The sequence below is a fragment of the Helianthus annuus genome, chromosome 3 (assembly GCF_002127325.2).
Source record: "Helianthus annuus cultivar XRQ/B chromosome 3, HanXRQr2.0-SUNRISE, whole genome shotgun sequence".
Classification (NCBI taxonomy): domain Eukaryota; kingdom Viridiplantae; phylum Streptophyta; class Magnoliopsida; order Asterales; family Asteraceae; genus Helianthus; species Helianthus annuus.
In genome coordinates, this window is record NC_035435.2 from 167,905,496 (window position 1) to 167,920,565 (window position 15,070).

Sequence of the window (15,070 nt, forward strand, 5' to 3'; positions counted from 1 at the left end):
ACAATACAAAGAAATTGAAGATTTGAAAAAAGAAAAATCATTTTAAAAAAAGTTTGAAAACGAACGATTTTTTTTGCAAACTTTTTATTAGAATGGTATGTCTTTTTTTTCAAATCAACCATTTTTTACACATCATTTTGTAAAATTTTAAAAACGAGCGACTTAAAAAAAATGAAATGTTTAAAAATGTTTAAAAAACAAAGGATTTTGAAAAGAATGGAATAAAATGAAGTGTTTAAAAATTATTAAAAGACAAATGACTTTAAAAAGAACGATTTTAAAAAACAAACAATTTGAAAAGGAACAATTCTAAAAATAAAAATGAAAGAGTGTTTTAAAAAAGGTTAAAAAATTATTTTTAAAACCACGTTTATAAAAACAAACGATTAATGAAAATACCACTAGTACAAAACCATTTTTTGGTGGTGTCATATTCAATTTTTGGTGGTGTTTTAGAATACAAAGCATAAAATAACAAGATTACCACACTAATAAATGAACACACCACCAAAAAATAGATTACAAAGCACCATTAAATTGATTTTTTGAGGGTGAAGTTGTTAATAGCACCAACAAAGTGAACCAATCAAAACATTTTGTTAGGCATCACATGAATCATAATCCTATGGTTTTCAATTGCTCTCATCCTATTCAATCAATGGATCAAATGAAGCCTCAAAAAACACAACCTTTATACTCACATATATACAGACACAATGTTAAAATCAAAATCTTTTTTAGAGAGAGAAAAATGTTAAGGAGGAGCAAAGCATCATCGGAAAGTTTTCCGGAACGGCTTCCACAGTACCAGGAAACCGATGATGTGGCGTAAAGCGTATCAATGGCCTTATCTACGAAGAGACACAAGATTTTTGAAGATCTTTCTTGATGATTTTATACGTGATACATCAAATACACCGAAGATACTCACCGGAAAACTATTACGGCAATGGACGTCATTTATGTTTTGAAGTGCCAAGGATGTACAATTATATACTATGTTGATTTGGTTTGATTGTGTGCGTTTACATTGTTATTTTAGGAAATGACTATAAAAATCATGTTTGTATCTCATTCTTTGTAGCTTTCCATTAACATGTAATTTTATTTCATTATGCTTGTAGATTTTATACATTTTTTGTTTGGTATAGTTTTTTTTGTTTTATTTGCCTTTGTATTAGATCTTGGATGTTTTATAAATAAAATAAAACTAAAAAACATTTGTTCAAATAATGTATATTTTTACGGACCAGTTCATAATAGAAAATCCATCGCCAATAACCTTTTTATATTTTATTTTTTAAAAATATAAAGCTAACCCAAGTGAACCAATCAAAGCAGTGTCAAAATTTTTTGATATTCTAGTAGTGGATTAAATGGTGGTAAATGCATATTGACACGTGTTAGAGACTTATGGTTTTTATCATTGATTTTTTGGTGTTGTGTTTAGAGATTTAATGGTAGACTAATTTGGTTTCTATCATTGATTTTTAGGTGTCTTATTGAGCAGCACCAACAAATCTCATTATTTTATGGTATATTTGTTGGTGCTCTCTCAAATAGCTCTCAAAAAGACATAAATCCTAGCACTAAAAAGCTGCTTTTGTACTAGTGTACATATTTGTTTGTATATTAAAAACGTATTTTGTTAAATAATATTCATGAAAATAATGAAATAATAATAAAAAAACTTGAGTAATTCCATTAATAATCTCTTAAATATTAAAAGAACTTTATAAAATTCTCAAAAACAGCCCCTGAGGTATATAATGATCTAAGAGTAAATTACTGTTTTGGCCCCTATGGTTTAGCCAGTTTAATCCTCTCAGTCCAAAAAGAAATACTTTAACGTATCGGACCTCTGGGTTGCATTTTATAACAGTTTTGGCCCCTAACACTAACTTTGTTACTTTTTTTTTGCATTTAAGTGTAAGGGTAATTAGGTAATTATATACCTTAGGGCTGTTTTTGATAATTACAAAGTTGTTTTGATATTTAAGAGAATATTAACGCAATTACTCGAGTTTTTTTTTATTTTTTTTTTGTTATTTTCACGATTATTATTTAACAAAATATGTTTTAAATATACAAATAAATATGTACTTTCATTAACGGTTTGTTTTATAAATATCGTTTTAAAAAATAATTTGTTTTTTAACATTTTGTTTAAATCATCTATCGTTTTCAAATTGTTTATTTTTAAATCGTTTGGTTTTCTTAAAATCGTTCTTTTTAAAGTCGTTTGTCTTTTAAAGTTTTTTTAAACACTTCATTTCATACCATTCTTTTTAAAATCATTTGTTTTTTAAACATTTTGAAACAACTCACTTTTTTAAGTCGTTCGTTTTTTTAAATTTTACAAAACGACGTGTATAAAAAACAAAAGAAATGTAATATTTGAAAAAAGATGAAACATTCTAATAAAAATTTTGCAAAAAATCGTTCATTTTCAAACTTTTTTTAGAATGGTTTATTTCTTTTTCAAATCTTCCATTTCTTTGAACCGTTTGTTTATTCAAAATCTTTTCTTTAACCTTTCGTTTATTAAATTCGTGTGTTTCTTTAAAACCTTACACTTGTTAACTTATTTTTTTAAGGTTTTGTTTTTTTATAAACGTCCTTTTTTTAATCTCCGTTTTTTTAAAATAGTCGTTTGTTTAAAATCGATCATTTTTAAATTCCTTCAATTTTTGAAATCGTTCATTTTCTGAAGTTCATTTTTCCTAACAGCTTTATGTAAACTGAATACAAAGTTTCAAAAATGAACGGTTTCAAAAATTGTTCTAAAAGGAACAGTTGAAAAAGAAACGCATTTAAAAATCAACAACTTAAAAAAAGTGAATTGTTTAAAAATGATTTTAAAAAGAACGGTGTTAAATGAATTGTTTAAAAAACTTTAACAGACCAACAACCTTAAAAAGAACAATTTTAATAAACAAACGGTTTAAAAAAGGAATAATTTAAAAAACGATATACGATTTAAAAAAAGGTTAAAAAACAAATGATTTTAAAAATGACGTTTAAAAAAACAAACGTTTAATGAAAATACATATTTATTCATATATACAAAACATATTTTATTAAATCATGATCGTCAAAATAACGAAATATGAAAAAACTTGATTAATGGCATTAATAGTCTCTTAAATATTAAAAGAACTTTATAATTATAAAAAACAACCCCTAAATTATATAATGACCTAATTACTCTTACACTTAACTACAAAAAATTAACAAAGTTAGTGTCAGGGACCAAAACTGTATAAAATGCAACCTCGAGGTCTGTTATGTTAAAATATTCCTTTTGGGTTGAAAGAGTTAAACTGGCTAAACCACAGGGGCCAAAACAGTAATTTACTCTTTAAAAATAAAATTAAAAAAACATACCTATGCTTGTTTTTCCCCTTCTTAGTCTTCGTGGATTGTGGTTGCGTTTTGGGTATAACATCGTCGTCATATACGTCTAAAGAAACGAAATTGTGCTAGGGTGTTGTTTGAGTCAACGATTGGAACTGTGGCATTTCTACTCCTTGTGATTGCATTTGCTTTTGCATAGCTTGTTGTTGTTGTTGGTATTGCATTAGCTAAGGGTTTGAGATTGACTAAAACTGCCAAACGAATACGGATCCATCAGTGCCGACATGCCGTGTGGTATACATGTGGGGGTTGGGTCGAGGGAGTAGCGGGTGTGTTGGGAAAGCGTGGACCCATGAGTTTTTTTTATGTTTAAAATGGATTTGAGATTGATTAAAGATATTGAAAATGGATTGTGATTTTTAAAGTTGAAAATGGAGTTTAAATAGGATTTTTTTTTTTAACTTATGACATTTTACAACGGTCTAATATTCAAACCATCAAAAAATCCAACGCAGAAAAGACGGGGAAGATTCCCCGATGTCACTGATATCTCGAAACGGGGGGGGGGGGGGGCGGGGTCCCCCACACGTCAGCCTCTGGATTGCATTTTCCAACCCACGCACACTAGTGTAATAAAAAGGTTAATGGTTTTTGGAAAAACACAACAATATTGTCGAGCATTTAAGTGTAAGTTATTTATCAAGGACACTTGAGAGATTACACTTAAGAGATTGGTTCACAAAAGTCCTCATTTGATTAATAACAGTTAATTACTTATGATCTCGTTTTCAAACAACTTGAGTCTACCTTAGGGTAAACAGGGCACTTAGCGGGGAGTGGTGCGGTGATTGAAGTCTCCGAGCGGAAACACCGTCGCCATCAATTCGGGGAGTGTAAGCGGGGTGGGGGAGCGGTGTGTGTTCACCGCACAAGAATTGATGATTTAAACGTTGGACAACGGTCAAATATTTAAAAAAAAAATAAATTCAATTTTAACCAATATAAATAACCAACTTAAATCTAATTTTTTACCACACCCATTCTCAATCTTACTCTAAAAATCTTTCAAATACAACACAAAGCCAAACCGAGCAATGGAGAACCAACCCCGCGAATCCAAGAAAAGTCCGTCGGCTCTAACACTAAGGGACGCGGCTCGCAACCGTCTCGTGGTGGTTCGAGCGGTGCAAGTGCATAACCACAACCCCCTTTCGGATATACTTCACAACCCCCGTTTTTTTACCAACAACCTTCACACCCCTCCTTTTACAACACCCAACCACAACCCCCTTTCGGCTATTTTCAAAATTTGTTATCAATGGATCCTCAATCCCCCGCCTTCGACCCGTATGGTTTTCGTTCCCCACAAGTTCCATCTCCACGAGAAAATGTTGAACGTCCTCTACCTATTAACGAGGACGAGGACGGCGAAGTAGTGCTCGAAACTCAAAATTTGGGCGACTATGAAGATGACACCGGCGACGATGAATACAATGTGAATGAAGACGCCGACAACGAAGTAGATGACGCTCGGGTTAAAAAGGCAAAAATGGAGCGCCAATCTTGGACAAAATACCAAGAAGAGGCGTTGGCGAAGGCGTGGGTACATTGCTCTACCAACAAAAAGAAGGGCAATCAACAAACCCGCGATGGTTTTTGGCGTAGGATTTTAGATCATTATAACGCCACCGTTGGCGGAAGTAACCGGACTGTGCATCAAGTACGGTCTAAATGAAACCCGATGATGACGAAAATAAACTTTTTCGACGGCCTATATCAACAAGCGGTAAAAATTATATTTTTTAACGTTGTATATTTTTTAACATTGTATATTTTTTTTAAATTATATTTTTAACGTTGTAAAAATTATTTTATAATATGTAGGATCGCATAAGAGAAAGCGGGTGTAGCGATCTCAACGTGATGAAAATGGCTTTAAAGGATTTTCAAGATAGATATCCGAGCGGTTTTCAACATGTCGAGGCATGGGAGGTCGTTCGAAAACACGACAAATGGGCCCAAGTCCCATTGTTGGGTAAGGAAGGGGAAGGTTCGGCACAAAAAAGAAAGCCCGTTGACGTGGACCCTTCCATACCCGATATGAACGAAGACCCCTCGCCACAAAGAACCCAACGGCGAGACAAGCGTCAAGCGACACCGTCCGAGGGCTCGGCCGAGTTGGCAACACAATTCAAAGAGTACACCGCCATGAAAGAAGCGAAACACGCGATTGAATTGGAGGCGATTGAATTGAGGAAGAAAAGAGAGTCGGAGGCTCGCGAGCTCATAACGGAACAACGCGAGACGATGAGAAACTACGCGTACGATCGAGATATGAAAACATTCCTCAAGTCGCACGACGATGCTCCGCCGGAAATGTTGCCGTTCATCCTCGCCCGAAAGCGCGAGATCGCTAACAAGTACGGGTGACCGTGCAATTTCTAAAATTTTTATGTAGTATTGCGATGTAATTTTTATTTTATTAAATGAAATGTAGGTTTTTATTTTATGAAATTATGTTTTACTTTTTATAAAAATATTTTCTTAATTAAAAAAATAAAAAAACAAGTCCCCAAGAGAGGAGTGCCGCCATCAAATTGAGGGTGTGAGAAGAGTTAAGAGGGGAGTTGACATGACGCGTGCTGATTGACCGTGAGTAAGAGAGGTCACTCCCCTAAGAGAGGAGTGCCCCTCTCACCCTTATGCCTTAACATCCTTATAAATAGCTGGCAGCTTTCAATATTAGCTAGCATCATACCAATCATATCCCTTAATTGTAAGCACGTACAAGAGCTCTTAATCTATATCAATATTGGCAATGAAATTTACCATCTTAGTCTCCATTTTGGTCGTTGTTTTAATAGCAGCACAAGCTGACGAAGCTCAAGGCCTCCCACCTATTACTGCTGTGTTTAACGTCAACGGCATCGTACCTTGTTCTGTGAATGGCAGTGTTAATGCCCCTCCCTTCCCAAGTAAGACCACCATTTCAAACTTCATTGTTCACACTCTCGTCATCCTTTAAAATCTTTAAAACCTAGCCTGTGTAACGGAAAATCAATTAATGAGAATTTTAAGTATCATGATTTAAAGTAATATATGTAAAGATTAAATACAAATGAGTCTTAGTATACAAAATATCCTTTCGTAATAAGTCTATTTAACTAAGAAGTGAATGAAGGAAACTTTTTTTTTTTTTGAATTTTTTCCCTACTACTTAAGAATGATGTGTAATTGTAAAATGTAAAAAAATTATGATTTTACAGTAGTAGAGTAATTATTGTAGGGTAATTATAATTGCTCTACAAAATTACATAATTACTCTACTAGTGTAAAATTACGATTTTTTTTATTCTTCGACTAAAATACGTGCTTAATGAGACGGGGAAAAACTCCTTCACTTCTTGCGTTAAGACCATGGGGTATGGTGGGGCTTGGGTTGGGCATTTGGTGACACGTGGATCTTGAATATTACAAACCCAAAGCCAAGTTTTCAAGGGGTATGGTTGGGGCTTGGGTTGGGCGTGGCTGGGCGGGTGGCATAGCCACATCAACAATTTTTTTTTAATATATATTTATATTTATAACTACATAAAAAATAAACATACATATTATTTTTTAAAAAAAAATACATAAACATACATAATAATTATCAAAATAAAAAACAGTCATTCTTTGTCGTCTTCGTCGGTTTCGAACCCAGGAATCATTGAAACATGTTCCACCAAATCAGCTCGAAGGTTCTGATGTATATCCCTTGACTTTATTAAAAATTCATTTGCCGCTTTATCTTCGTCTGTTACGTTACCTGGTTGGGGGTCATCATCATCATCATAGTAGGTTACGACCGCTGTACATCACGTTTCCAATTTGATCCTTGTCCAATAGTCGACAAGGCATTGCCAATATTCGCCACCTTTTCTTCAAAACACCGAATGCTCGCTCGACGTCTTTACGTGCAGCCATCTGGACCCTGTTAAACTTTAATCTCTTTGGATCTGAGGTACCGTGTCTTGTGAACGATTTTACGAAACCCCCCACTTTGGGTAAATCCCATCAACTAGGTAGTACCCGTACATGTACTCAACCCCGTTTACAAAGAAAGTTCCTTTGGGTCCTATACCATTTACCCGATCATTGAAAAGAGGCGAGTGGTTTATGATGGTAATATCATTATGTGAACCTGGCATACCGAAGAACGCATGCCATATCCAAAGATCTTGGGACGCAACCGCTTCAAGCATGATGGCTGGCACCCCGTGAAATCCACTTGTGTGAGCGCCTTGCCATTGGGTAGGACAAAGTTCCCAAGGCCATTTCATACAATCTAAACTACCTAGCATCCCGGGTAGCCCATGATAATCAGCGTGATGTTCCAATATTTGTTGCATGTCACTGAAGGAGGGCTTTCTCAAATATCTTTTCCTATAAAGTTCTAGAATACACGAACAAAAGTTGTGAAGAGTTTCTCTAGCTACACGTGCAGACATTTTTAAATAGTCATCCATAATGTCCGAACTATTGCCGTACGCTAACTGCCTAAGTGCGGCCGTGACCTTTTGCCACGTACTAAATTCTAATTGCCCGGTTACATCGGGTTTTTGTTGGAAATAATCATATTTCTCCTCAAGATCTCTAGATATTCTTAAAAATAAGTTTCTACTCATACGAAAACGACGCCTAAACATTTTTTCATCATACTTAAGTTCCGCTGAGAAGTAATCGCTTACCAACAAATCGTTAGCGGTGTGCCGTTCACGAGCGATGTACCTTCTCCTCCGTTTAGGTTGTTGAGTCTCTTCCTCATCGTCTTCGTCTTCCACGATAGCTTTCACCACCGCCGCGATCGTTTGTAGAAATATTTCCGCACCATCGTCAGATGATGATGACGATTCACTTTAACTTGAAGAACTCATGGTAATATTGTGTTTTATGTGTTTGATATTGTGTGAGAAAAATGTTAAATGTGGTAAGTATATATAAAGGAAAAAAGATTTTTTTAAAAAAAAAAAAAAACTAGCCCCCAACGGCTAGCCCAACGGCTACTTTGAATGGGCCACTCAGCAACCGCCATGTCACCTTGCTCCCCCGCCCACGCCCGGCTTGAAACCCAAGCCCCAAGGGCCATGCCCCAAACCCAAGCCCACCCGGGGTGGTGCCTTGGGCGTTTTCCCCCAACCCACGCCCAAAACCCCCGCCCCATACCCCATGGCCTAAGAGTATTTTGTATGTTAAGACCTACCATATTAATGATATTGATCTTTTTAATTAGTAGTTGCTCATAAAAATAGCTCTAATTAACAAAAGAAGCAACTTAATTACCGTTTTTTTAGTTCATATTTATCATCTTGTAGGATTATTGCTGCTCTGATAAACAAAAGAAACAACTTAATTACCTTTTTGAGTTAAATAAGCTTAGCCAAACACCCCCTTAGTCAGTTAATTGTGTCTGGTTTGGCTTGATGTAAATGCTTTGTACACTGAAGCCTTTGCATGAGGCTAGTTTCCTGAATTTATATACTATTAAATTAACTTATATAAAGGCTAATTTAAAAATGTAAAGTAGCGTATTTTTTTAGCCTCTAAAGGCTACCTGCTTTCTTTCTTTTTTATTCGACGTGGATCTTTCCCAAGTGACTTGCAAAAAACCTTAGAGCAACTAATTTATCTATTTTTGCTTTTGTTGAGTAAGTTGTTATTAGCATTTAAAACATATAATTAAGTTATTATCTTTGTTTACTTAAGACAATTAAAAATCCAAATGCATATATGTGATTTCTCTATTTCCATGTTGACAGATGCTCAAGTCCAATTATCTAATGGCGGAAATGTGATAGCCTCAGCCGAAACAAATGCGCAGGGAGCATTCAACATCACTGTCACTCCAGATCGAGTTACTCTCACCAACCTTTTATCATCTTGTAGGATTATTGTTGCTACACCACTCTCGAATTGTGACGGGACCCTACTTGTAGCTGGAACTCTTGCATCAGCGCTACAAGTCGAGGAGACCACCATTCGTGGGATACTCATCATTGTGGAGTTAGGCCCAATAAAATTTCAGCTTGTTGTTTGATTCCAAAATACTAATATGCAATGTTTGAATAAAGTTAGAAGTTGATCTCTATAGTACTATCAACTTTCTATACTACTGTATGAATAAAAAAGATATTGATCTCTATATATAGTACTCTCCAATTCCTAATGCTTGTAATGATGTGTTTAGTAACCTAATATACCTCTATATGATATGTCATTCGTGTTCGTTAAGAAAATGAATATGTTCGTGTTCCTTTATGTTTGGTCGGTAAAGTTCTAAACAAATAGTTCATGAACATAAATGAAAAAACACAAACAAACACAAATTAACAAATATAAATGAGTGTTTGTATTAAAAATATAAAATACAAAATACACGCACACAAGTACTTAAGACCCGCACGTTACGGCGGGACTATTAAACAAAAAAAAGTAGCCGTAAAAACGTTGAACCACAAAATTTATACCAAAATGTAAAACATCCTCGTAAAAAGGAACAACTAGGTCATATCGATTAAAAACCCACGTAAAACTGAAAATACAAAAACTGACCTTAACTCGGAAGTTTATTTTCGGGTCTGGTCTGGTCAGGTCGGAAAGTCAGAGAAAGTATTCATATTCAAGTAAAGATATTAATAAAAAAATCTCATATCAAGTTCTTTTAAAAAAAAACCCCAACAATCAAATATATAATTCTAATTCGGTTTGTACTTTTTGTACTTGTCCCACGTTTCCTGCGCTTCATGCCCCGCGCAACTTGGGTACATCCGTACAGTTGGCGCAAGTTCAAGGAAGCCAGGTCTTTTGTTAAAGGAACTAAGTGTCAGAAATAATTTTATCCTGGTCTTGACCTCGCGCGCGACTTGGAACACAGCCATGTAGTCGGCGCAAGGTCGGGAAAGTCATCATTTTGGCTTACTTTGGGTATGGTCTCGCACACGACCTGAAGTTAACTCATATGGCCGGCGCAAGAGTTGGGATCATACCCCTTCAAGTTCATATTTTGTCAGTTGATTGTGTCTAGTTTGGGTTGATGTAAATGCTTGTACACTGGCTCGCTTAAGATGTCTTTCAAGCCTTGGAACAATTTCATTATTGATCGGCTTACATTTAAAAGCTACTGTATGTGATTTATATACTTTACATGTATCCCACGAATCATAGATTTTTCTATTTCTATGCATGCACCACTTTAGCAAGTTGCAAATTTATCTATTTTTGCTTTTGTTGAGTAAGTTATTAGTTGATTAGCATTTAAACAGTTAAAAAACCAAAAGCATGGATGCGCTATGTGATTTTTGAATACCCATTTTCGCAGATGTTGTAGTCCAAGTATCATGTGGCGGAAATGTGATAGCCTCAGCCATAACAAATGCGCAGGGAGCTTTCAGCACCATTGTCACTCACTCCACTTTAAGCTACCTTCGCCAGCCTTTTATTATCTAATTGTAGGATTATTGTTGCTACACCACTCTAGAATTGTAACGCAACCCTACCTTTAACCGGAACTCTTCAAGTGCCACTACAACTCGTGGGGACCATCATTCGTGGGATTTTCACCATTACGAATTTAATCACAACACTATTTAGTGTTACTATAAGTTGATTCTAAATTGCTAATATACATTGTATGAATAAAATGTTGATTTCTATAGTACTTACTCTCAACTTTATATACTTAAATGAAGATATTGATCTCTATAGTTCTCTATCCAATTCCTAATGCTTGTTGTGATGTGATTAGTAACGTAATTAATATACCTCTATATATTGTATGAATAAAGTAAGATACATGTTGATGTGTCATTCGTGTTCGTTAAGATTTTGAATATGTTACTGTTCGTTTATGTAGCGTTCTAATTAACAACAAAGAGTTTATAAACACAAACGAATATAAATGAAAAAATAAAACACAAACGAACACAAATTAACAAATATAAATGAACGTTTGTATTAAAAATATAAAACACAAAACACACACACTAGTATTTAGGAACCGCGCTTTGCGGCGGGAATATTAATATGAATAAAAAGTAGACGTAAAAACATTGAACTGCAAAATTTATACCCACATGTAAAACATCATCGTAAAAAAGAACAACTAGCTAGGTCGAAATGATAAAAAAAACCCACGCAAAACTGAAAATACAAAAACTAAAATAAACTTAACTCGGAAGTTTATTACAACCGGACTGTAACGTTCCCAAAATTTTTAAATTTAAAATAAAGTTATTACACGAATAGATTATGGGTAAATTGACCGATAGAAATATAAAGTAACTAGACGGACCTAGGAACCATTTAATAATTAAATTATAAAAATACATTATATTTGAACTTAATCTGTTTTTAATAAAACTTGGTTCAAAATGTAGATAAAATTATTCTCGTTCTAATGACATATTTATTGTTTTATAGAACGTTATATTTTGAAAGTTATACGTGCCAAATAAATGTAGCAGCTGAATTAATTATAATATATAAATTAATAAAATAATAAATAATGTTAAGTAAGTAATGTGTACGTTTATATTGAAATGAAAAGAAAAACTAAGTTATGAGAAATTGAAAAACATGCCTATGCATTACATGGATGAAAGGAATTAAAAGACAGTATACCTGGCTCAATTTCAAAAGGACAAGACAATTCTTTGCGTGAACTCTAAGACTAACAATATTTAGTATATATAGGAGGCACTATCAAATTTCTAAGGTAGTGTTTGGTATGCAGGAATAGAAGGTGGAATGGAATGAATTATTGCGAGGGAATGAAAAAAGTGTGTTTGGTTGGTCAACGTAATGGAATCACCCATTACATAAGTCATTCCATTCCCTCAAATTCATTCCATCCACTCCCCTTGTTTTTTTCCATTTGATTCCCTCTCTCAGCCTACGTCACGAACACCGCCCATCACCACCACCATTTGCCACCACCACCACCTGTCGTCGTCACCACCCGCCACCAACCTCCGCCGACCACCACCACCACCGTCCTCCGCCGCCTGCCGCCACCGACGCCCGCCGCCACCGCCATCGACTACCACGTTGCCACCCGCCATCGTAAACCATCGCCACCCCGACCAATACCGCCACCCTCCGCCGACCTCCACCACCATCCTCCGCTGCCACCCCCGCTACCGTCGATGTAAGGTCCGCTTCTCTATAACTAATAAATTACTTATAAGAGTAATTTAAAGACATCAAAATACCAACTTTAATACATAGTAAAATTTTTACAAAAATTGGGCATGACCCGTTTGTAAAACGAACATGCCCCCTGTTTTTAACATAATTAACTAAACAACATTCTACGATCCATTTGACATTAAACTACCCAAAGCAAAGACAACAAGGTTTACAAATGTACGACTACTAACAAAGTTGAACAAAATAACAAGTCATGGACCAAAAGATGCAAATAAGCTAAGCGGAAGCGTTTGGTATAACAAGGCATGTACACGTGCTCGCTCCGATTCTCCAATACGCCTAAAGTGAGGATTTACCTACATTTAACAACAAAACTTAAAAGTTAGTTTTCATACTTGCTAAATCATAATCTCATCATTTTAGTTTCATCCGTAATATGAGCTTACATCTTTCTTACACTTTCGACTACCCAAGTAATTGGGTTTGGCATAAACACTCTCAATGAGAGTTAAGCATACACATTCGACCCGTTTAGTTGGGTTATTTGCTTTCAACATAAATTCTTCTTTCTATCCGTATAACGGATTAAGCTTCTAGCATTCATCATAGCATTCAAAACCACCCGTTCAAAACGGATGGTAGCTTATTCTTACTCGACTTGTTCACTAGAACCGGTCGACTTGCATAGCTTATTATAACTCTCATAACAACCAAATCCGCAAGGGATTAGCTAGTTACTTACTAATCACCATAGCCTTTTGACAAGGATTAATTATCATATTATAAACAAAATTATAAATAAAGTTTTGTATGCAACGGAACATACCTCGATCCAATGAGCCTTCCAACTTCTTAGAGCTTGAACCCTCTTCCTTTATGCCTATATCAACACATACATTCGTTCGTTTAGCACCCGAAATTTCTTTCTTTTTATTTTCTTAAATTACACATGGTTGGTCATTCAAGCATTTCATCAAACACATGGCGGGTTTCGCATTTTCAGGACATTTACTCATCTATCTATCATATATTTCTAAGCTAATTACTTTAATCATTCAACAACAATCAATTGAGTCTTACTCCATATCATGTTATCTAGTGATTTTACATCATAAATAAGGTTATTCTTCAACAACACACACATATACCAAAACTTGATCATTCTAACCCTAGTAACTTCTCATCAATTTGGGTCTTGGCTATTAACAACAAAATTGCTAGAAATCAGACATGATTCTAATACGGTATCATAATCTTCACCGAATTTCATAAATTTCATAACATGCAATCAGATTTGATCAAAACCCATTTCCTACAAGTTACTAAATCATAAAATTTAATTTACCAATTCGAAGAACAGATGTAGGAGCTTAGAATTCGTTGTTTATACTTTCAATTTCCTCAAGATTTCACTTGATTCTTGTGAATTTTGGTAAACTAGGTTTCATCCCCCTTGCTCCCCTTTGTTTGTTCGACCAGAACCCCCACACACGAATTGTGTGTGGGTTTTTGACTTATGTTTCTTTTAGTAACTTAGCTTTTTGACATTTACAACTTTGGCCCCTTGATTTCATTTACTTATTAATTTTAAATACTATCCCATTTACTTCTACATTTTATCCTAGGTGAAATAAACATTTTTGGGGTGTTACAGTCGACCACCACCACCCACTGTCGTTGTCGACACCACCACCATCAACCACCATCGCCGCCACCAGCCACCACCGACCACCGCCACCCTGATCACTACCGCCATCCTCCGAGCCACCTCCCGCTACCGTCGACCACCACCACCCACCGTCCTCGTCGCCACCACCATCGCCGCCACCCACCACTGCCAGCTTGACCACTACCATCACCGCCAGCGAACCACCATCACCATCCTCGACCACCACCCGCCACCGTCGACCACCACCACCCACCGTCGTCGCCACCACCATCGACCACCATCCCTACCACTGCCACCACAGACCACCGCCAACCTAGACCACCGCCAACCCCGACCATCGCCGCCACCACCGCCACCCACCACCGCTACCACCGACCACCGCCACCCATTGCTGCCACCGCCACTAGCCGCCACCGATCACCGCCACCACCCATCGCTGATTTAATTCATTCCTCTTTTCTTACCTACCAAACACCACAAGATAATGATTTATTCCTTTCCTGCATGGTAACCAAACAAGACTATGGAATGTAATGATCCATTTCATTCCTTTGTCCATTCCATTACCTCGTCCATTCCATTCCCTCGTCTATTCCATTACGCCATACCAAACAGACCCTAAATGCTAAGTCTCTATCTTTCCTTTCGATCTCTATGTCTTTTTAATAAATTCCTTTTTTTAGTAATTCACCCCTAAATAATAACAAAGCCCTGTCCTGTTTTAAGTGTTTTAACCCCTGATCACTAATACTCTGTTCGATTGATTTATGACCCACCAACGCATGTCAATGCTCTGCCCGACTAAGTACGTTGGGGTTCTGTCTCGTGACGTAGGGATAAAGTTGAATTAGGTTACTA

The 15,070-nt window shown here is 35.9% G+C and overlaps 1 protein-coding gene and 1 long non-coding RNA gene across 2 annotated transcripts; one reads left to right on the top strand and one right to left on the bottom strand.

The window, feature by feature from the left end:
* Positions 1–6,099: 6,099 nt before the first annotated feature.
* LOC118479234 (phylloplanin-like) lies at positions 6,100–9,567 on the top strand. Its single transcript, XM_022174014.2, has 2 exons — positions 6,100–6,332; positions 9,156–9,567. The coding sequence occupies exons 1-2, from the start codon at positions 6,176–6,178 to the stop codon at positions 9,431–9,433; spliced, it is 435 nt and encodes a 144-aa protein (XP_022029706.1). The 5' UTR covers positions 6,100–6,175; the 3' UTR covers positions 9,434–9,567.
* Positions 9,568–12,592: 3,025 nt separating this feature from the next.
* Positions 12,593–14,014, bottom strand: LOC110930666. The gene is made up of 3 exons (XR_002588042.2): positions 13,889–14,014; positions 13,370–13,423; positions 12,593–12,899 (listed from the first exon to the last, which is right to left on the bottom strand). It is a non-coding gene; the product is annotated as an uncharacterized LOC110930666 (long non-coding RNA).
* Positions 14,015–15,070: the final 1,056 nt, after the last annotated feature.

What these genes read in the sequence shown, in the direction of transcription:
- LOC118479234 (XM_022174014.2), top strand. Translation starts at nt 6,176, where the DNA reads ATGAAATTTACCATCTTAGTCTCCATTTTGGTCGTTGTTTTAATAGCA. An exon ending in TAATGCCCCTCCCTTCCCAA is followed by an intron (nt 6,333 to 9,155) that starts GTAAGACCACCA and finishes CCATGTTGACAG; the next exon opens with ATGCTCAAGTCCAATTATCT.